The following is a 22,683-nucleotide window of genomic DNA, read 5'->3' as shown; positions in this document are numbered from 1 at the left end:
AATTATATTATAAATAATTTATATTATTTATATAGCAAGAGAAAGGGTGCCACATGTGTAATGAGACCAACCTGTGGTGAGGGCTTCTTACATGTGTGATTCAAAGGGAGGCAGAATGGACATCTCTAGCTCCTTTTGCCTCCATCTTTCTCCAAGGGAGACTTTCATTCCTGCAGAGAGGAAGTAAGAAATTAGGGCTCTCCTCAGAGAAAGATAGTACTGGGCTAGAAGATGTCTACTCTCTTATATATTTTTCATCTAAGGGATATTGATCAGATTCCATCTAACTTTTGATCACTTTGTCATTTTGGGGAGAAAAAGGGGGAAAAGCTCTATATTCAAGGTTCAACACCTATTGCTAATTCCACAACGAACACACAAAACAAACTGCTAAAAAAATTTATTCAAAATCATAACAAAACAGAAATCAGCAAATGTGTACATTGGAGAATGTATATTAGACCATACGGAGTGAAGGAGCTCTCCTACTGGGAGTGAGATAACTCAACTCATCCAAGAGTCTTGGCTCTCACCCTAGGGAGAAAACTCCCCAAAGTCTCTAATGTAACAAAGTGGGAATAGGGATATAATGGAGATCACCAGTTCTCATGTCTTCCCAAAATCTTTTCCTTGAGCAACATGTGATGAGGTTAGCCATGTTCATCTTCTCTTTGGAAGCTGGAAACTGACTCAAAGCTATGCTTGAAGAAGACTTAGAGTTGGACTAGTCCCCATAGAGATTGGCCCTGAAGAGTCCAAAAGGGGAACTGAATGAGAACTGAAGCTCTCTTCTGGACTATTCTGCTGCACCTACAGCGTAGGGCATTCATCTTCACTGATAAGGAAAGATTCCCATACCAATGAGCTTGGGGACAGCAGTTATATTTATAATAGAATGACAGTCATACTAACTTTTATTGATACAGCACTTTACAGCTATAAAGCACATTAAGTTATTTCACTTGAGAGGCATATGTTGTAGTAGAGAGGTGTCAAGCCAGCAAAATTCAGCTGTCTTCCCAAATCAGATTAAAATATATTTGGGAAATGTTTAACAAAATAGACAAAAATACAATGGGTTGGAATCGATGTTTTCTGAGTCAATATGAGACTGGAAGGGATCTGTTTCTATTTGAGTCTGATGCTACTTGTGTGGCAAATGGTACTGGGTTCAAATCCTACCAGTAATACTTCTAACTTTATGACCCAGGATGGGTCATTCTGATCCTCAGAGGTTTTTTTTGTTTTGTTTTGTTTATTTGTTTTCCCCAGAAGAATTGTGGTGTAGTGGAGAGAACACTGGATTTAGAGTCATAGACTCTGAGTTTAAATCCTGGCTGTGCTAGCTTCATGACTTGAGACAAATCCCTTAACCTCTCTGACCCTCAGTTTTCTCCTTTGTTAAATGATTGAACCCGATGGAGCTCAAAGTAATGCATATTTTATTTTCTCAGTTAACAATTGATTTGGGAAGCATGTTGAATCAATTTGGGCAAGTGCATTTTCTAATTAGTGCTGAGCCCATTGGCTTGTGGTCCTTTATCTTGACTGTTTTCTTAAAAGTAATGAACGGAGATTTTTATTAAGTTAGGCTAACCTTGATGAAAAATTCTTCTTTCTCCTTCTAGGAAGTTGAAAAATGAGCTTTTAGAAGCAAAACGAAAAGGTGGGAAGAGGCAACAAGATGGCAGCAGGATTTGCGTTCGATGTCAGAAAAATCTGGGCTTGATTTTTGACCGGGGGGACCTATGCCAAGCATGTACTCTCCGAGTTTGCAGTGACTGTCGGATTGTGGGCATTGATGGCAATTGGAAATGCACTGTCTGTGCCAAGATTGCGTAAGTCCTATACTTCTGCCTGGAAGTCAGAGGTTTTAAGTCATGAAAGTGGGGAAGAAAATTGAAGGAGTGATTTAAATATTAAGGTTAAGAATGAGAGAAGGAATAATAATCCTGCCCTTCAGATTTAGGAATACTTTGTCGTATCCATGATATGTGTGTGTGTGTGTGCACTCAAACACACAAAAAAGAGCCTTGGAGTCACCAGCATGAAAACAACAGGGCTAACCAATATCAGTGACAGCATGACCACAATAGTCTGTTCCTGCTAAGTGTTTTACATATGTTACATATATCTCATTCCATTCTCACCATAAACCCCATTCTACAGTCTGAAAAAGGAGGAAGGAGACTTGGTACCTGTCAGCCAGTATAGTCTAAAGATATTAAGAACACCTAGCATTTATATAAGCTTTAAGGTTTGAAAAACCCTTTACAAATATTATCTGGACAAGAAGTGGCAAAGAAGCCTTGTGTGGACAAGTTCAGTTTGCCTTATGGCAAATTCCAATGTGCTGTTTTTTTTTTTATTTGTTTGGTTTTTTTGTGGGACGGGGGGAAGGAGATGAGGAAGATTGCCTGAGGAGATAACCAGAAAAGATATACAGTTACAGGACAGAGTTCTGACTCCCAAATCATTTGTAGTCTAAAAGGTAGATGAATGGATGACACAAATAAATATAGAACAGAAGAGAACTCAATGGGGAAAAGCAAAAAGGGCCAGGAGGGCAGTATAACCTTTTCCTTCTGCCCTCCAAGAAGCGGATGTAGTGCCCATGATCAGGAAACCTACCCAGAGGCAGCTTTCTCCAACCAAGGCAGTTCTTGTATGAGAATCTTTCACAGGCTGAACACTGTCAGGTACACTTGTCCTCTGGAAAGAATGTTTTCCAAGTATCCCAGAAAAACATCGAGATGAGGCAGCTGGCTGTCCCAAGGGTAAAAGAATAAACTGTCACTAATCATAACCTGAGACTGTTTCTGAGACAGCCAAATATCTCCAGAAGCAATGTCTGAACTTAGAAAGGAGTGACACACTGCTGCACCCTTCACTTTGACTGAAGAAATGATGTACTACACTTTTATGTTGACCATCAGGTGCATAATTCTGTTCAAATAATCCCCCCAGCTGGGCATGGTGGTACAGTGCCACAATCCCTGCTACAGGGGAGGCTGAGGCTGATGGGTTGCTTGAGTTCAGGGTCCTGAGCTGCAGTGGTCTAACTCAGTCAGCCAGCCATGTCATTCACCAATATATTGGATGGGGTGGGGGGCAAACTGACTCATGCAGGAAAGAGAGCAGGCTAAAACTTCTATGCCAGTCAACTGAGGGACTGGACTGGTTGAGTGCACTTTCAGCCTAGGTGACAAAGGGAGAACTAGTCTCCAAAAGACCCCCAACACCAAAAAAAAAAAAAAAAAATCAAATAATATTCCCAGAATAACAGACCTAAGAGCCAGAAGGAGGTCTCTGAAGCCATGTAGTCCAACAAGCCACTGAAGAATCAGCACCATAACACAGCCACCAACTGGTCATTCAACTATTCCAGGAAAACGTTCCCTGAGGGAGAATCAGCTGATGCCTGGGACTGTCACTATTTTTTTCTGAATAACTCTAATTGTTAGGATGACATCGAGTTTAAATTTGTCCTTTTTTTTTTGTTTAACTCCCACCAACTACTCTTCCTAAATTAGTCTAATCCCTAGCCTTTCAAATACTTAAAGACTATCTTGTCTACCTTTAGCCTTCGTGCTCCAGACTAAAAATGCCTCAAGCTTCTTCAGTTGGTCTTCATGTGGCACCATCCCGGCTGACCTCATTCTGGAACCACTCCAGTTTATAATTTCCCTTCCTAAATTATTGTATCTATAGCTCACAGTATCTAAAACTTCGTAAGACCAGAGAACAATACAATTGCTACCACCTTGTTCTGAAACTAGATCACACTAGCTCTATGAGCTGCCATATTGACTCATATTGAGCTGCAATCAACCCCCGCCCACATCTTTTTTTCAGATGAACTGTCTAGCCCAGGGGTAGGAACCTGTGGCCTCGAGGTCACATGTGGCCCTCAAGGTCCTCAAGTGCAGCCCTTTGACCAAATCCAAACTTCACAGAAAAATCCCCCCCCCCCCCCAATAAAAGGATTTGTTCTATAAAACTTAGACTCAGTCAAGAACCTAGAAGTCCACATTTGGCCTGGAGACCACAGGTACCCCACCACTAGTCTAGCCATACCTCTCCCATCATGTATTTGTGAAATTGCTTTATTTTAGCTAAAGCTAAAATTTAGATTTTAGCTTTGTGTTAGGTTTATGAAGTGGTTCCTTGAATGCTAGGTATGGGAAAAGGTTTGGATGAGTTTAGGTACTGGCTGTAAAATTACTGATGCTACAACAAACCAGAACCAGAACCAAAGCTCCCAAACCAAAATCATAAACCAAACCCAGTGCGATAGGTTTAGAAATTAACTAGTATTTATTGAGGCTTCCAACAAGGGAGCCCCACCTGCACCAGCAGAGACTCCCCAACAGAGTAAAAGGACAGAGCTTACATAGTTTCCAATTTAGGAAGGAGGTGAATTGGGCATGGGGTACCTTAAGGTTGGGCAAGGCTGTTGCTGGAGGGGCACATAGGGTAGGAATGGGGGAGGTGATATACTATGATTGGAAAGGGTTGTTGCTAGGGGTTAGTAACAGGAAAGGCTCTTCTTCAGGTTAGATAACTCTTGTAACCCTGCCCTAATAGATAGGATGGTCCTCACTGCTTCAGCAGAAAAGAATTTTCACAGACAGGATGGCAGCTTTGATACCAACAGTTTTAAGAGAAAGACAGAGGAACTACAGAAAAAAATGGAGTTGCTTTAATTTTCTTGGGTACCCACCATATTGGTCTGATTTGAAAAATTGAATCCCTTATTTATCTGAAAAGTAAAGAACTCACTTCTAATGCATTTTCTTTTTAAGTGCTTCCTTACTACAATGCCTTAAGCCATCTCTAGAGGATTGGAAATATTTGGTTCCATTTAATTCAATAAACATTTTTATATAAAACCATATCCTAGGCACTGGGGATATAAGGATAAAAACTGGTCCATAGTACTTGACCTTAAAAAAAGTTTTAGTAGATTTTCTTAGTTACTAATAAACACAAGATTTTCTGGAAGCAAAATCCCTGTTTGAGACAGTCAAATGGCAGTTTGAGAGGATAAGTCTGCTAGGTATTAAAAGGAGTTAGTTTTTACCACTAATTATCTGACCTTGACAAACAGGTGAGGTCCCTTAGTTTCCTCATCTTTACCTTTCAGCTCTAAAATTCTATAAATGTGTGATGCCATACAAGTCAATAATCCTGCTTGCTTGTTTTAAGAGAACTCCAAAGGGCCATTGAGCTGCACTCACATTGAGCAGAACATAAAATTGCAAGTCTAGCCCTGACTGATGAGGACTTGAGATGAGTCAGAAAATGACTCATCCTGTATGTAGTTACAATGCAATTTTGTGCAGTGTTTCTATTAGAACAGGAGATGAAGTCTGGTGATGACAATTTCACAGCACAGATGCTATTGAAGATGGATCTTAGGTACCATCATCTTAAGATCCCCTGATTTCTCCCTTGTTCCTCATCCAGCTCCATAAACAAAGACTTAATAGCAGGAGGGCAAGAATAAGGCATCCAGGAAAAGAACCCAGTTTGCAGAGATCCCCAAATGGCATTTATCAGGAATATACTTCCCTTTCCTATTTGCTCTTTGATAAGATATGAGTGTCTACATTCTCTGCACCCTATGAATCACATCCCAGAGTAATGAGACAGAAGTCACACCAAGACTGTCAAGAGGCATAGAATGAAAAGACTTTGGAAAATCCAATTGGTTCATTCCCATTGGTATTTTAATAATAGATGCAGTTTATCATAGTGATTTCAGCTGAGGCTACTGCTGTCAGTCACTAAAGCAGCCAGAATGCTCAGCTCCACGTTGGACCTGTGGCCAAATATGGAAACTGCTCTTTACTCTTTTATTTAACCAACATTTCTTAAATGCCTTCAACGTGCAAAGGTAAATGCTAAGTGTTGGGAAAGGTGTAAAATTTAGATGTGACATAGTCCTTTCCCTTATACAGTTTGCATCCTAATGTAGGTATGAGATACAAACAAATAGAACTATAATGAAGAACAAATTCATATTGGTGTTGCCTGAGAGGCCTTGTCAACTAATAGGTAATTATAGTTTTCATGTTGGCAATTATCTCTTCATGTGATTTGCACAGGACTCTACCCACCAAAAGGGACATAGTTTCCTCTGTTGGAGCAGGACCCATGGCATTTTTATTGCCCAGCTTTAATGATTCTGTCATATGATCCAACCCAGAAAAATTCAAAAGATAAATAAAAATGGGGAGTCATAAGGAAATATATTATTGGGAATTTAATATGTATTTTGTCAGTTGGAATTTATGTCTTTTTAGTGAAGAGAATGTTGGAAAATTTATATATGAGGCTCTCAACTTTGGTTAATCATCCCTCCTCAAACCTCTCATAGTTCTCCCTTCCCAACTCAACCCACCCAACTGAGAAACTTGCCCCATATTTTGCAGAAAAAATAAATGGAGTCAATTCACTGTGAGCTTTGTCTTCTCCTTACTTCATCACTTATCACTCACATACCTTCTGCTACTATCTCCTCCATCACCCATCTCACATAATGAGGTAGTCTCACTCTTCTGTGTGCTCAAGTGATCCCATTCCACCCAGTCTCCTCCAAGATATAATCCCCTCTGTCATCCCCACTCTATTACTTTCCATCTCTCCCTCTCTACTGGCTTATTCCCTGCTGCCTACAAACATGCCTATGTCTTCTCCACCCCAAAAAATCTCTACTTTGATCCTTCTGTCCCACTAACTTCATCCTATATTTCTTCTGCCATTAGTAGCAAAACTCCTTGAAAAGGCCACCTACAACAGGTGCTTCTATGTTTCCATCACTCTTTTCTTAACCTTCAAAGTCTGGCTTCTGACCTTATCATTCTAATGAAACTGCTCTCTCCAAAGACACTAATGATTTCTTAATCACCAGATCTGATGGCTATTTCTCAATCCTCATTCTCTTTCACCACTGCAAACTTGGACAACATTGATCATCACCCTGTCTTTCTTCTAGATATTGGGTATACGGCTGTCTCCTGGTTCTCCTCCCACCTATCTGAACCTGTCCTTTTCTAGATCCTCAATCCAGATCATGCCCCCTAACTATAGGAGTCCCTCAGATTCCATCCTGGTCCTCTTCCCTTCTTCATCTATACTACTTCACTTGGTAATCTTCTCAGCTCCCATGGATTTAATTACCATGTGTATGCTCATTTTTCTCAGATCTATCTATCCTGCCCTAACCTTTCTACTGGCCTCTAATCTTGCATTGCTAGTTGCCTTTTAGACATCTCAAACTGGATGCCCAGTAGACATCTTAAACTCAACATGTCCAAAATGGAACTCATTATATGTCCTCCGAAATTCTCCCCACCTCCTTCCTGATTTCCTATTAGTGTGGACAGCAACACCATCCTCCCAGTCCCTCAGACTGCCAACCTAGATTTCATCCTTGGCTCCTTGCTGTCTCTCATCCCATATTCCATCCGTTGCCAAATCCTGTCAATATCACCTTTGCATTATTTCTCAAATACACTTCTTCTCTCTCCTCCCACATGGCCATCACTCTGGTGCCTAGACCATTATAATAGTTTACTGGTGGGTCTTCCTGTCACAACTCTCTCCCCACTCCAATCCATTCTCAATTCAGTTAGTAAAGTGATTTTCCTAAAGCACAAGTATGACCATGCTACTCCTGCTATACAATAAACTCCATTGGCTCCCTATTGCCTCCAGGATCAAATACAAAAATCCTCTGCTTAGTGTTCAAAGTCCCCCATAACCTAGCTCCTTCCTATTTCTATTTCCAGTATCTTTATACCTCACTCCTCACCACATCCTCTTCAGTTCAGTGGCATTGGTCCCCTGATTATTCCACTCTATCACTCAACTTTGGTCATGTTCTCTTAGCGTTCCCATGTCTAGAACACTCTCCCTCTTAAACTCTCCTACTGCTCTGTCTTAAGTCTCAGCTAAAATTATATCTTTTACAAGAAGACTTTTTCAGCACTTCTTAGTTCTAGGGCCTTCCTTCTTTTTATATTTAAGTTTTAAATTTGTTAATAATTTCCTATTTATCCTTTATATAGTTTATTTCTATATATGCGCTAGATTATGAACCTCTTGAGGGCAGGGATTATCTTTTGCCTCCTTTCATACCCCCCAGTGCTTAGCACAGTCCATGGCACATAGTGGACACTTAATAAATGCTTATGGATAGATTGATTGGAAGATTTAGTAGAGATGAGCTTTGAAGAGCTCTCTAAATGGAGACTGAATTTGGTTCAGGAAAGATGTTGAATATGTAAGGAGCAGATGTAGAGAGAAGAGGGTTGGGAATGACTGGCCCTTTGCTATCACTTAGAAATTTCAATATTAGATACCATTTAGTAACTTTTCCTCATCAACTACAAGAGAAAGACAAGACATTAAAGTGGTGATCTTTCTATCCTTGATGCTCTGCTTCTCTCCCCTTGTACCAATACCTTCAGATTGGACCTCTTGTAAAAAATGTCCCCAATACACTCAACTCTGAAACTGCTGCCCTGGACCCAGGGTAGCCCTAACTCAATCAGCGAACTCTAGCTAGCCAAGTCAGGAGACTAACTGACCATTCACATCACATGGAGCCACATACCCAGCCATCTTGCTATCTGCCCTGTTACCTACCCTCCTGTCCTTCTGTAGTACCAATGAGATATTCACAGTACTTATGGCGGCCATGAATATGCCAGCACAGTTCTGAGTTGCAAAATATAGCAGACTGTCCACATGGAAGACAGAACCAAAATATTTATTCAGATCCCAGAAAGCCAGACCCATCATAGTAACCAAGAAATCTATATACATTATCAGGCCTCCCACAAACAGACTCCCCTAAGCACAATGTCCTTCTCTCATTCACAGCCTGCTGCCTGCTTCCTCTGTCCTTCCTAGTTCTGACTGGTCTGACCAACTTCTTCTCAGCTCAGCTCCAACTCCACCTCTTCCTGCTCCACCCATTCAGCAAGCTCCTGCCATCATAGACTCATGTGACTCAGGCCTCCTTGTGACTTAAGTTTGTCACATGGGTCTATCGTGGATTAGAGAGATCTTCCCTTTCCATTAAAAAATACATTAATTCCATTAAAAATACATTAACAATACACCTTTCATCTCTTGCTCTGGCCTCAGTAATCAGATCAATTTTATCAATTATTTCTAGAAGCTACACGTTACTGGACTGTACTACAGATCAATACCTCATTCCTGTAACTATCCAGATACTCCCTCCCATGATTGAAACTTTGAATTATTTTTTATCTCCTCCATTAGAATATAAGCTTCTTGAGAGTAGGAGCTGTCTTTCTATTATATTTGTATCCACAGTGCTTAGTACAAAAGCTGGAAAACAATAAATGGCTAACAAATGCTTTTTTCATTTCTATTCACTCATTCATCTATTAATCTATACATCTTTTTGAGGTTTTTTTCAGGGACCTTAAACAAGGGCAGAGGAGGGGGACTGATATATGGCTTATATTACTCAGAGTTGTCTCTAGTCTATAATGTGGAAAGAGAAAGTTCATTTTTTTTAAAGAATTCTTTGTTGATCCAAGCTTAATTAGCCACTTTCCTCTGACTGACATCCACCTAGCACTTGGTGTAGTAGAATGACTTTGTATATAAGCCTAATAGGGTTGCTTTGGGTCTGAAAGGATTCTATTATAAATGTCTCCTGAAGGCATAAAAATGAAATACAGAAAATAAGCCTTTAGACATTACCCTTGCCTCTTGGGGTAAAGACCAGAATTCTTTTTTCCTTCTAGCAAATCTAGGCACAGTGATTTACAGCAATTTGCACATTTTATATATCCTTGTCTATTGGGCTCAAGAAGTCCCAGATATGTAATGTGAAAAAGAATCTTTGTCTGCCATAATCCTGGGACTTAGTAAATATTAAACAGCAATAATAATTAGCACAATCTAATCCTAATTTTAATTTAATTAATTTTAATTTAAATTAAATCTAAATCAATCAGTTAAATTGATGATTTAACAGATTCAATTATTTTAATTTAACCATACTTTTAATCAAACTCACAACTGAGGGCACTTCACACAAAATGTAATAGGTTCTAAACCACATATTTATTTCACAGTATTGGGAATATACAAAGAAGCTGTTCTATATTCTGACTGCCTTCTGTTTCCTTTTCCTGTTCATACACATCTTCCTCCTTGGTATTCACAGTGCCACTACTTCTCTTCTCTCTACCCCAACCTTCCCAGAAGCATCTTGTCCTTTGATTGTCCCCTGCATAGACCTCAGTGTGCCCCAGGCAATGATGAGATCTCTGGTATGTGCAGACTGCTTAGCTCTCCCTTTCTGCCTACGGTGGGGGACAAGAGGAGAGCCTCAGGCTTGGCCTCACCCAAGGAAATGTCACTGATTTTTCAGATAGACATTGCAGCCTGTTTTCAGAATTTCGAGGTAAAAATGTTACCAGTACACATCTGGGAGAAGAAAATTTATAGTTATTGAACTTGAACTATTAGCAAACCATTTTTGGAAAATATGACAATTTACAGTTTATCTGTATTAGTCCTTGAAAGCTCAAGACACACATCAAAGAGAGCACTGGGAACCAATTTTCAGTGACAAGGCTGATTACCTTCCCATCTACATCTTTCTGACCACTGGTTTTGAAGGCTTCTACAAATAACAACTCTAATGAGATAATATTTGTTAAAAAAAAAAAAAGTACTTAGCGTGGTGCTTGATCCATAGTAAACACAATATTAATGCTTTCTCCTTCCCTCTTTCCTTCATTCCTCAACTTAATGGTGACCAAACTGACCTTCTAGCTCCTTCCATCATTACCTACATCAAAAAAGTAAAGAGCAAGTTGATTCTCTCACTTCTGGAATGTCCTCTAGAGTGCCAAAAGAAGGGATTGGTATCTTGGGACATCACTTTTTGAAGGTTGCAACCTCTATTCTGTATTATATTATTTCCCAGTTGATAAACTGCTTGACTTATTACTGATCTTAATTTCCATAACTGTCTTCAGTCTGAAAATATTTCTATTTTTGTTAGCAGCTGAGTTCCCAACATAATTGATTCTGCATGAGGCAATAGATACAATTGATATCTGAATATATACTTTCAGAAATAAAGTGGCATCTATACTCATTTAAGCTCTTGGTTTGGATAGATTACAGTTTGGTATAACTGTTGCTATCAGGGGAAAATATTTGAACTATTGATGAGGTTCCTCAACCCCTCAGTGCTTCCGATAAAAATAAGGACCTAACCATTTTGGATTAAAAGTATACGTGCTATGTTCTTTTTTTATGAAATGAATGACTTTGAATGAGGTAGAAAAGAATCTTCATTTTATTTCTATCAGGAGAACATTGTTTTCAGCCCTAACCTGTTCTAACATATAATTACAGAACTTAAGCCTCCTAAGACAAAAATTATCTGAGGATCTATTGATAGACACTGCTGGCAAATTACACAATCAATGATGCAGAGATGTGATAAAAAACCAATTTATTAAGCTCAGAACATGACTCACAGTATACACAAAAAGTGAGTGAGCTTTGAACAGCAGTTTCAGCACATTTTAGAGGTTTTAGTTACATAAGCAGAATGAGTACAATGGAATTTCAATGAGTAAATAAGGGAAGATAATGATTTACAGACAAAAAACAGATGGCAGCAGAATCAGGTAAAACAAGAAATGAAGCAGTTACCACTGGAGCTGTAGTTAATATCTCAACTTGATTTTGCAGTCTTTTAGCCAGTTATATGTCCTGTTCATCTTAAGTAAACAGTAGTAAGAAAGTTGAGCCAGAAATTCTCGTATCACATCCTACTGAACAGGACAGTCTAGAGTTTCTTGTGGCTTGTTTTTATTCTTTTTTTTTTCCAGTAGCAAAAGACACAGAACAGATTCTAATTTCATGCATTTCCAAAAAAGCTTATTTTGCCCATCCTGCCACATCTTGTAGCATGGAGTTATGGGGCAAGAGGAAAGGAGAATAAAAATTTAAGAATCACCTAAAAATATAAATAGCCTCTTCGAAAGAAAGACGGAAGTGAGATTTTAGGGTCCCAGTTGCCTAGGGGAAGGAGAGGGCCTCTTTACTCCTGGGTACAGAAGAGTTAAGCCTAGAGGATCCTGGCACTCATGACCATATAGTCAAGCTTGTTGTCTTCCCCTTCAGTTACCTGAAAAAGTCCTTACCAATATCAACCCCCCAATCCCTAATTTATCTGGCCAGATTGCCTTGAATATCCCCAAAATATGGAATTTTTTTTGCTTAAGGGATCATCATTTCAAGAATGAATCAAAAATGACTAAGTAGAGGCCATGTCTCAAAGTGCTTACTTCCCTTGGACTCCCTGGAGCCCAGGCCAGGATCTGTGATAGGGTTAAGTGAGGTACCAGTATAGGTAATTCTGGGTTTCCTGAGTGATCAGTAAGATAGCAGGATACCTAATTGATACTGCGAGACCATGAGATGGATGAGAGTGGTGCAGGTACACAAAGAGGTAGGGGTATATTTGGCTGACATTAGACTAGGACAGCATTCTACGGGGCTTAACTACTCCCCACCCTGGAATGATCTTCATTGGGCATCTTCCCTATGTCCTCCAGCCTTAGGATGGGGAGGCAAAGGGCACAGATATATTCAGTTCATGTGCTCTCTCCCAGCTCCCTACAGCTTGCATCATGGAATCTCTGAGAAATGGGCAGCAGAAAAATAGGAAACTGGATTGTACCAGCATCATACCTTATATCCAACACAGCACTTAGAAACAGAAACTCCTGCAGAATCTGGAGAACTTCCTATTCCATTGCCTGCCCCTGTAGCTTTGGTTGTGGGAATATTGGTCCCTGTTCCCTTTTCCCCCATGGTAGACATCATGCCTCTAGATACAGAGAAGAGAGTCTAAGCCCGCAAGCAGTCTTTGTTTTCTCCTAGTTCTTCTGAAAAGGAAATTGTTTGGGTTTTACAAATTGGGAAACTGGGAAGCCCTGAGGGAAGCAGCATGCGCTGGGGTGTGACTGTCTGTGTGTGTGTGTTAATTTGTCATATTGCTACTCTCAGACCTGGAATTCTTGGATCTGAGAGGTTCTGTAGTTCGTTACTCACTGCATGAGATCCTTCTCCAACCCAAATAGGATGCGTTACCAAACTCAAGTGAAAATGGATCCCAATATACAAAAATATCTATAGCAGCTAATTTCTAGGGGGGCAAAGAATTAGAAATTGAGGGGATGCCCATCAATTGGAAAATGGCTGAATAAATTACTGTATATGATCATAATGGAATACCATTGTACTATAAGAAATGATGAGCAAGATGCTCTTAGAAAAATGCGGAAAGACTTGAATGGACTGATCTAAAGTGAAATGTACTGTGTACGAAGTAACAGCAATATGGTGAGATGATAATTGGGAAGGACTTAGCTATTCCCAGCAATACAAAAATCCAAGATAGCTCGGAAGGATTTATCCATCCCCACAGAAAGAATTGATGGTATCTGAATACAGACTGAAGCATGCATTCTTTTACTTTGTTTTTCTTAAGGTTTTTTGTTCATATTTTTTTCACAACATGACTATTATGACTATGTTTTACACGAGTGCACATTTATAGCTTATATTAAACTGCTTGCCTTCTCAATGACGGCAGGTGGCGAGAGAGAAAGGGAGATCATTTGGGATTCAAAGTTTTAAAAATGAGTATTAAAAATTGTTCTTACATTAACTAGGGAAAAATAAAAAGAAAATACTAAATAAGAAAGAAACGAATCCCAGCAGGCCACATATTGACTTAGAAAACCTCAAGTTCACATTATCTAGATTTTATTATATTATATTTAATCTGGTTCTGACTACTAGGAGTTTTTTTGAATTTGAGGTCTCTTGTGTAGAGCAGAATTAGTCTGTGACTTTGAGACTTAGCCATGTGAACCAGCAAACTCTCTAAGCCATAGTCTCCATATTTTTTAAAATGGAAGAAATGCTAATGGCACTAACTCACATGATTGTGATAAGGAAAGTGTTTTATGAACTACAAAGTGATATGTAAAAGTGTACTATTTACCAGGAGAGTTATAACAATTGAAGCTTTTCTTGTCCTTTCTGATTTACAATATACAGTTTTTATATTCTAATTCAATTCAATTCAACAAGCATTTGTTAAGCACCTATTGGGTGCCATGCACTGGGCTAGGTACTTGTTCAATTCAAAGACAAAAATGAAAATGGTCCCCTACCTTCAAGGAGCTTAGATACTGATGGTAGTAACTTGTATATAGATAAAGATATAAAAAATACCTACAAAAGAAAATATAAAATAATTTCAGGCAGAATACAAACACCTGGTGGGGGGAATCAGAGCAGCCCTCCTGTGAAAGTATCTAGAGATTCCAAAAAGCATAAAGTAAGGAGAACATTGCAGGTATGGGAGACCATATCTGAAAAGGGACAGAGGTGGGGGATGTAGGGTAAGGAGAAAATACTATAAAAGAAGAATAGGTAGGAGTATGATTGGAGCAAAAGAAGCACTTTTATTGTTAAACACAGGCATTTGTATTTTATATTAGGGCATTTGTATTTTCGGTATTTTATGGTTTTGTATTTCGTTTATGTTTTATCTGAGGGAGCTACTGAAGCTTCTTGAACAGACCCAGTCTTTGAGAAATATTGATTTGGTGACTGCATAGAAAACTGATTAGAGAAGGGAGCGATTGGAAGCAAGAGGACCAATTAGGAAGCTATTGTGATCCTTCAGGGGAGAGGTGATTGGAGTGTGATCTAGAGCACTGATCATGGGAGAAGAAAGAATGGGAAGGATGGGAAAGGTGCTATAGATGCAGAAAGTCTTAGCAAGTGTCTGGGGGCAGGGGGATTGAGGGAAAATAAAGATAAAGAATCTAGGATGTCTTCATGGTGGTATACCTGAGTAACTGGAAGGTTGATGGTACATTTGATTGAAATGTGGAAATTAGGAAGAGGTGTGAGTTAGGGGAAAACATGATGAGTTGCATTTTTGGATATGTCAAGTTTGAGAGGCTGATGCACCATCTGGGTAGTAACGTACAGCAGGTTTAGGTTTAGGTAGAGGAAGAAGGGAGCTCATGAGAAAGATGAGACCGGGAGCATGTATTCTGGATACAAGTGGAGGGCTGGAAGCTTTGGAATTCATCTTATATGTTTGCTGAATTGAACTGAACTCCTTTCTTCCTTCTTGCTCAGAAAAATTATTTATATTTGGCTGAGGTCAACTAATAAATAGTTGTTATCTACATATGCTAGAGGAGACCAAGAAAAGAAAAGAAAAAAGAAAAGAATCCCTACTCATAAAAAGCATATATTCTACTGGATAATTGCTAAAATCCAACTTTTTCTTCCAGAGTGATTTTTTTTGGCATCTATGTATATACCTTGTGTTAGGCTTTAGCCATCTTAGAAGGTGTTTGTTAACTGACTACATATTTGAGAGTTAAGGGTCAAACTAGTAATATGGAAATATGTATTGCATGACCTCACATGTATGATTGATATAAAATTGCTTTCCTTCTCAAGGAGGGAAAGAGGGGGAGAAAAGAAAGGAGAGAATTGGAACTAAAACTTTTAATAAATGATTCTTTTAAAAATGTACATGTAATGTAATGAAATCAATAAAAATAATTAAAGAAAAAAGATCTAACCAGATGAGCTCATCCCATTCTATTGCTTCCCTACACACATTTTTTTTTTCTCTCCTTGTATAGGCAGCTAAGAATTGTGACAGGTGAATGGTTTTTTGAAGAGCGGGCAAAGCGTTTCAAACAAGCCCATATTCTGGGTACAGATGTCGTCAGACAGTCCATTCTAAGAAGAAGTCCAGGTAATTAAATAGTTTGAAAATTAATTTCAAGAAAATAATCCTAAAATTAGAGGCTTGTTAAATTTTCTATTCTACAGTTAATGAGCACAGATTTTAATTTTTTTAATCACTCAGGTGATCTTAGGTCCTGAAAGTATGAAGTATGTCAGATGTTTCCCCTCTTAAATCTTCATTTCATAGCAAGGAAGAAAGTAACAATATAATAACTCTGGTGTATTTCAATGTATGATACACTAAGGTTTCAAAATAGAATATATGTCATCTTCATGGTTTAATTTCTAAAACCCTTTTTGTCCTCAATATATTCTCTAATATTTGACTTCAAGGGCCTCTCCTTCTTGAAAAATGTAAAAATACAAAACCTGGAACTTAGAAAATCCGGACAGTGGGCAACTATAACCAGGAAAGAATTCTTTGATTACAGAAATATTTACCACCAAGTTTCTTTAGAAAGAATTCTTCCTTTACTGTTAAATAATATTTAAAATGTAATCTGGTTGACCAAAAAAATAGGTATTCAAACTTTTTCCCCAAAAGCATACTTTCTCTATAAAAAGAAGAATACTTGTAGTAGAGGATGGGTCACACCCCTTAAATTTATCCACATGAGATTCATTCTTTTCTTTCTGCATTTTCTCATATAAGAATTGATTGTCCTTGTAGGGATAATCTGCTCAATGAACGGTTTGAACAAATTCCCATGAGTTTCCTAGGGTAGGTTTTCTAATGAAACGGGGAATTTAGCATAGTTCCAAAAAGAGACCAGAGATGGGTAAATATTAAGTTCTGTAGTCAGTCATAACTTCTCCTAACAAAGCTTTCCTGCCCACCTAAGTGGGCCCAGAAGCCATCAGGCAAATGCTAAGGATTCCTTTCTGAAAGGCTGGTTTATGATTCTAAAAGCTGCTTCCAAGGGATCCTAGAACCTCTGGTGGAAAGATGGAGGGCAGGAAAAGGTCAAACTGACATACTTCTTCTCTCCTTTAGTAACTGCCCTGCCCAGTGGAAAGGAACTTAGAGTCAAGATGACCAACACTCTACAGAGTAGTAGCAAGTGGTGCTCACTTTCTTTTATTTTTTTAATTTTTTAAAATTTACTTTAACAAATACCAAGTAAAATAAACATTTCCATGTACATAGAACAGAAGAAAATTGTCCATGAAATTGTTAATCTCTATTATATACAGCTTTCTTTTTTAAAAAAAGCACATTATATATACATTATATAACTTTCAAAACTTTCTTGCTTCTCTAAGCTTCCTTCTGTCCTTCCTTTTTTTCTCTTCTGTTCAATTAAAAATATGTCTCAATGACCCTCTTTTCTTTTTTTTGGCTTTTCTCTCTTTTTTGGCAGTCATCTCTTGTCTTCCTTTTCTCTTACCTCTTCCTCACTCCCTGTTGAAAAAAACAAAGAAAAATAAAACTCCTGTACCAAATAAGCATGGACAAAAGACCACACTAAATAGGTCCCAGAATGTGTACATCTTTCTGCCTTTCTCAGTATCTTGGGCAGCATGGCTCATCCTCAGTCCTCTGAAATCATGGTTGGTCATTGAATTGATCAGTGGTTTAGTCCTCAAAGTTGTTTCTTTTTACAACATTGTCGCTATTGTATAAATTGTTCTTCCTACTCACTTCACTCTGCATTATTTTAGCTTCCCAGAGTTTTCTGGAACTATCTTTTTTGTCATTTTTTATAGTGTGATAACATTCCATTTTATCTAGTTCATTTTCCAGGTAGGTAAAATCAACATGCACCCCAGACCTCCTCTGTTTATTCTAAGATCTAGAGGGTGAGGACAGAGTTTTTCTCCCAATGCAGAAGTGTATATGTTTGGATCTCTGCAATCCCAATTCCTTTACTTGTGGGTTAATCCTGATTTTAGCTGTCAAGCAGGATGAGAAGCATCCAACAGATTCATTGCTGTAGTTACTCATCACTATTACATGAACTGATGCAAAGTGAAGTTAGCAGAACCAGGAGAACGCTATACACAATAACAGTAGTACTGTACTATGAATTGTGAATGACTTAGCTATTCTTAGCAATAGAGTGATCCAAGACAATTCTAAAGGACTCATTATGAAAAATGCTATCTGCTTCCAGAGAAAGAACTGATGGACTCTAAGTGCAGATAGAAGCATACTATTTTTCACTTTTTAAATTTTTTAGTGTTTTTTTTGGCCTGTGTTTTTTTTCACAACAGATTAATATGGAAATATGTTTTGCATGATGGCATGCATTTAACCTATATCAAATTTCCATTTCAAGTAGGAGGCAGAGAGGGAGGGAAAGAATTTGGTACTCTGAGTTTTAAAAATCAAATATTAAAAATTATTTTTACATGCAATTGGGGAAAATATTATTTGAAAAAAAGTAATCATTGTCTGGAAAAAAAGATCTCTCACAGAGTAAAAAATCCAATAGCAATTAAAATGTTCTTCTTTGGCATAAACTGACCTATGAGTAGAGTACCTGTCATTCTTTACCATCCTATATTTTCTATTTTTGCCTCAAAATAAATGGAAAGTTGAAGGACGACAAAACCCAGAGCAAGCCTTCCAGGATTCTCAGAAGCCAGATGCTTCAGCTTCCTCAGGGCAGAAGCCCACACTGGATGGACCCAAGAAGAAGGGGTAAGAAGCAAGGAAAGACCTTCTCTAAGCAATTTTTCACCTTTTAGTCTAGCTGGCCATTGCCATTGTAGTCTCTGTAAGAATGGCATCACCTAAATGTTTCATGGCAGACTAAAGATGCCAGGCACTGAACAGTATTCTGCATTCATTCTGCTAGGAAATGAAGCTACACTTAATTTTGTTACTAGGTAAGTAATACTTTAGATCAGGGGTAGGGAACCTACCCGTAGACCAACACTAAAATTTCTAGAGGTAACATCTTAACCTTGATCAATCATTTGAATTGTTTAATGGTTTTATTCATCCTTAAGGAAAGTTTTAATTGAAGAGAAGAGGGAGGAAGAATAAAGATAGCGGCAGTCTATGAGATTCTATTGAGGTTTACATGTCATTTTAAAATCAGAAGGGACCTTCAATGCTCTTTTCTTTACAAAATATACAAAACTTAAAATAGGTGAGCTGTGTTTTCCCAGTACCATCCCAATGTGAAAAAAAAATTGTTTTTTAACTATTTAATTGCCACACAATATTTGTGGAATAGCTTAATATCATTTCCTCCAGAAAATTTTAATGATTCCCATCAACAAAATTCCTCTTTTCCTCCTCAAAACTTTTACAACACTGGCCTTGTGTCACTCACTGTAATTTAACATTGCGTGCTGTATTATGATTGTATCCACAGTCTCCTCTATTATCTGCACCTAGCGTCAGCCCAGTCAGCATTTCCATCATTACTAGGTGACCAAGTCAATCCCCAGAAGTGAAGCCCCTCTATCATTAGTGTGACCAGAACTGATTTGCAGCACCAGGGCATTCTGCTAAATCCCTCTTTTCAGTTAATTCCCAATACTTGGAGTTAATTCCCTAGAATTTTTGGTACTGAGCCAAAACAATACATAATAATGAATAAGACTGAAAAGTAAATTAAAACTTTCACATGAATGTCTTTTAGGCACATAGGCTATTTATAAATAATAATACAGGAATAAATTGTTTTAAAGGAAATTCTTTTACATAAAAAGACAAGTTCTATCCCAAATAACATCTATAAATGGTAGTTCAGTCTCTTTACATTAACACTAAAGATGCACATAGGCACACGCACACACGCACAGAAGGATTATTACATTTGGATTCACTAGTCCCACAGCGAGAAAGGGAGAAAAGACAATCTAGTCAATCTGCTTAGCTGGCCATTGTGAAGTATTGCAGAAAGAAAACTCATTGTTTACAATTTAAGATACGACTCATCAAAAGGCTTCATTTTTTTATATGTTGTTCCAAGACAAGGCAAGGAAGAACATCAGCTGGCACATAGAGAAGGGAGCTTCTGTAAATATGTGCCTTTTCCTATGAGTACTTAGAGTAAACAGAAAACACAAAGTACTGTTGGAACCTGTGGCTGTGCTTGGGAGTGGGGGAAGTTTGATGTCTTTCATGGGAGGAAACAGAGATTTTCTAATCTGTTAATCAGTGATTGGTTTGGGGGAGTCCAATTGTCCTTGAATGAGAACTGGAGTAAAGGAAGGCAAAAGATAAATGACGACATTTTCAGGTGGAGTTATTCAAAATAACAATTTCTATACTGCTTACTATGTGCCCAGTATTATGCTAAGCACTTTATAATTATTGTCTCATTATTCTTCACAACCACAATGGGAGGTAGGTGGTACTATTATCCTCATTTTACAGATGAGAAAACTGAAACAAAGGTTAAGTGACTTGCCCGGAGACACAGTATCTGAAACTGGATTTGAACTGGGCTTCCTATCCCAAGGCCCACAGCTCTATTAACTGTACGATCTATCCAATGTCAATTTTAAAAAATTATAGTGCCTCCCTTTCTTTTACAGTTTAAATATTTAGCACTGGGTGTCAAATGTCACGTAAATGCGTCATCTAGCATCCGTTACCCAAAGTCACTTTCTACCAACTGGGGCAAAAGGAAGCACCCTTTGGAGGCTACTCCAGTCCTACTCTGTGGGTCATTTCCCTAGCTTCTCCTTATGGTCAGAGGGTTCATATTCCAAGCCCACTTTTAATAAAGGCATAGCAACCAAGAGCCAGATTCATTTCAGAAAGAAGCTGACAAAGAAACAAAGGAAACCTGTCATTCTGGTTCAATTACATTGCCTGGAAACTGCCCCCTCCTCTTCCTTCTCAGATTGTTTTATTTAATTCAGTTCTATAAGCATTTATTAAACATTACAAGGCATTGGGGAACTGGAAGTATCTAGATAAAATATTTGCCCTAATCTCTAAGAGCTTACAGATAAGACTGGTTTATTAATACTATCCATTTCTGATCTCACTTCAAATAGATAGAAGAGTACAATATTCATTATTATAGTGTTACCAATGTCTATGAGTAAGCCCCCTGACACATCCAGGATGGCCTGCTAGCGCAGGTTCTTAGACCTGCGTTTCTAAAAGGAAAGCAACTTGTGAGGCATTAACAATTGATTTTAGTTACATTCACCAACAGAGAAAATGCAAGCAGAAAAACAAAGACCAACAGACAGGGCTTCTAACTGCCCGACCATAAGAAATACATACATCACCAATCAACAGATAGATCCAACTGTCTGACCATTACATACATGCATAATTACCAAAGAGAGAAGCACTAATATATGGGTTTTCAAAGCCAGGGGACTCTAATAGCTACCCAGAGTCTTGTCTGGCCAAATGAACACTTCCAATAAGTAAGCTCCAAAGCAAACTCACCTCAAAGTGTGTATACACTTTTTGGAGGTAGAGGGCATGACCCTTGTGAACCAGTGTCTCATTAGAAATTAACAAAAATTGTGGGCCTTCTTACAAAACAAATCTCCCCTAATCTGGGCAGATCCATTAATAAACTGGGGAGATCTTTAACTCTCATTAACATAATTAACATTACACAATTATATTATGAATAGGAATTAGTATATTTATTATATAGCTCCTTGTAGACCTCAAAACTTGAAACTATAACTAAAGTATGACTTAGAGTTGATAGAAGAAGGACGTAACTGGGAATTTTCCCCAGGATACCAAGATTTAGAAGGTGCAAAATTTTAAGAGAAACATTCCTTTGGCATCTAGAAAACAACTTAAGCACCCATCAAGCACAATTAATTAGAAAGCTATGACAGCTAATTTTTCTTCTTGAGTTTTGTCTGAGTTACTGCTTGTATTTTCGTGCCATGATTTGCAAAGTTGATTTGAGGGCTACTTCGTGTTGATTATTCTCTACACTCAAACTGTTAGTGTATACTTTATTCAAATATCTCACTTCCACCAATCTTATATGGCTAGTATCCTTCCAACAACCAAGACTGGGCTCTAGCCCACCTCCAAGATGAAATAGAGAGACCCCTGCTTTTTGCTTCCTCCTCAGTTTCTGGCCACAATGATACCAGAACTCCTTCCAGCCCTCTCTTTGTCTTTCAATAGAACTCAGACTTTGTTAAAAGAGGTCTTTTTCCTCCCTGAGAATTGTTACTTTAGTTACTTCACTAATACTACGAAGAAGACTGAAAAAATGTTCTCCTTTAAAAGAATTTTGGGATTTTGTTTTTAAAAATCTTCCTTATTTTATTTGTTTCTAATTTTTTGAAATCAATTACAGGTTTCTTCTTAACAAGTTCAGATCAGCTACCCGAGGGGAAATCATAACTCTGAAAAGTGAGAGTGGAAGGAGCTACAGCTTGGACCTGAACTCTTCTCATTTTCATAACCCAAGGTCATCATCTGGTTCCGACAGGTAAAAGACATGGACATGTAATGATGCTAGTAACTGGGCATAAAATTAATACTTTAATCTAGGATATTTTATTTTCCTAGAACTATAACTAATTCATGAGTGGGGATCCTGTGGCCTCAAGGCCACATGTGCCCTTCTAGGTCCTTGGGTGTGGCCTTTTGACTGAGTCCAACTTCTACAGAACAAATTCTTTCATTAAGCGGATTTATTCTGTGAAGTTTGGATTCTGTCAAAGGGCCACACTTGAGGACCTAGAGGGCCACATGTGGCCTTGAGGCTGCAGATTCTCCACCCTTGAACTAATTCCTAGCATGCTGATAGGATCTGTAATAGTTGAAGCTGAAAGAGTTTTTATGAGAACTATAATTAGTAGTATGTGACCTGAAAAATTCTCTTAAGGGCATACTTATCTGGACTG

The 22,683-nt window shown here is 38.3% G+C and overlaps 1 protein-coding gene across 3 annotated transcripts in view; it reads left to right on the top strand.

Annotated features, from left to right (window-relative positions):
- Positions 1 to 22,683, top strand: part of SYTL5 (synaptotagmin like 5) — a 238,839-nt gene that overhangs the window by 148,890 nt on the left and 67,266 nt on the right. For all 3 annotated transcript variants that reach the window (XM_072615179.1, XM_072615178.1, XM_072615180.1), the window contains 4 exons: positions 1,629 to 1,838; positions 15,765 to 15,880; positions 18,412 to 18,517; positions 22,131 to 22,265. In XM_072615179.1, the coding sequence (XP_072471280.1) occupies positions 1,629 to 1,838; positions 15,765 to 15,880; positions 18,412 to 18,517; positions 22,131 to 22,265 (567 nt within the window). The remainder of the gene's footprint in view (positions 1 to 1,628; positions 1,839 to 15,764; positions 15,881 to 18,411; positions 18,518 to 22,130; positions 22,266 to 22,683) is intronic.

Source organism: Notamacropus eugenii, chromosome 5 (genome assembly GCF_028372415.1).
Source record: "Notamacropus eugenii isolate mMacEug1 chromosome 5, mMacEug1.pri_v2, whole genome shotgun sequence".
NCBI classification, from domain to species: Eukaryota; Metazoa; Chordata; class Mammalia; order Diprotodontia; family Macropodidae; genus Notamacropus; species Notamacropus eugenii.
The sequence above is the reverse complement of the archived record's forward strand: the minus strand, read 5'-3'. Positions and strand labels throughout refer to the sequence as shown.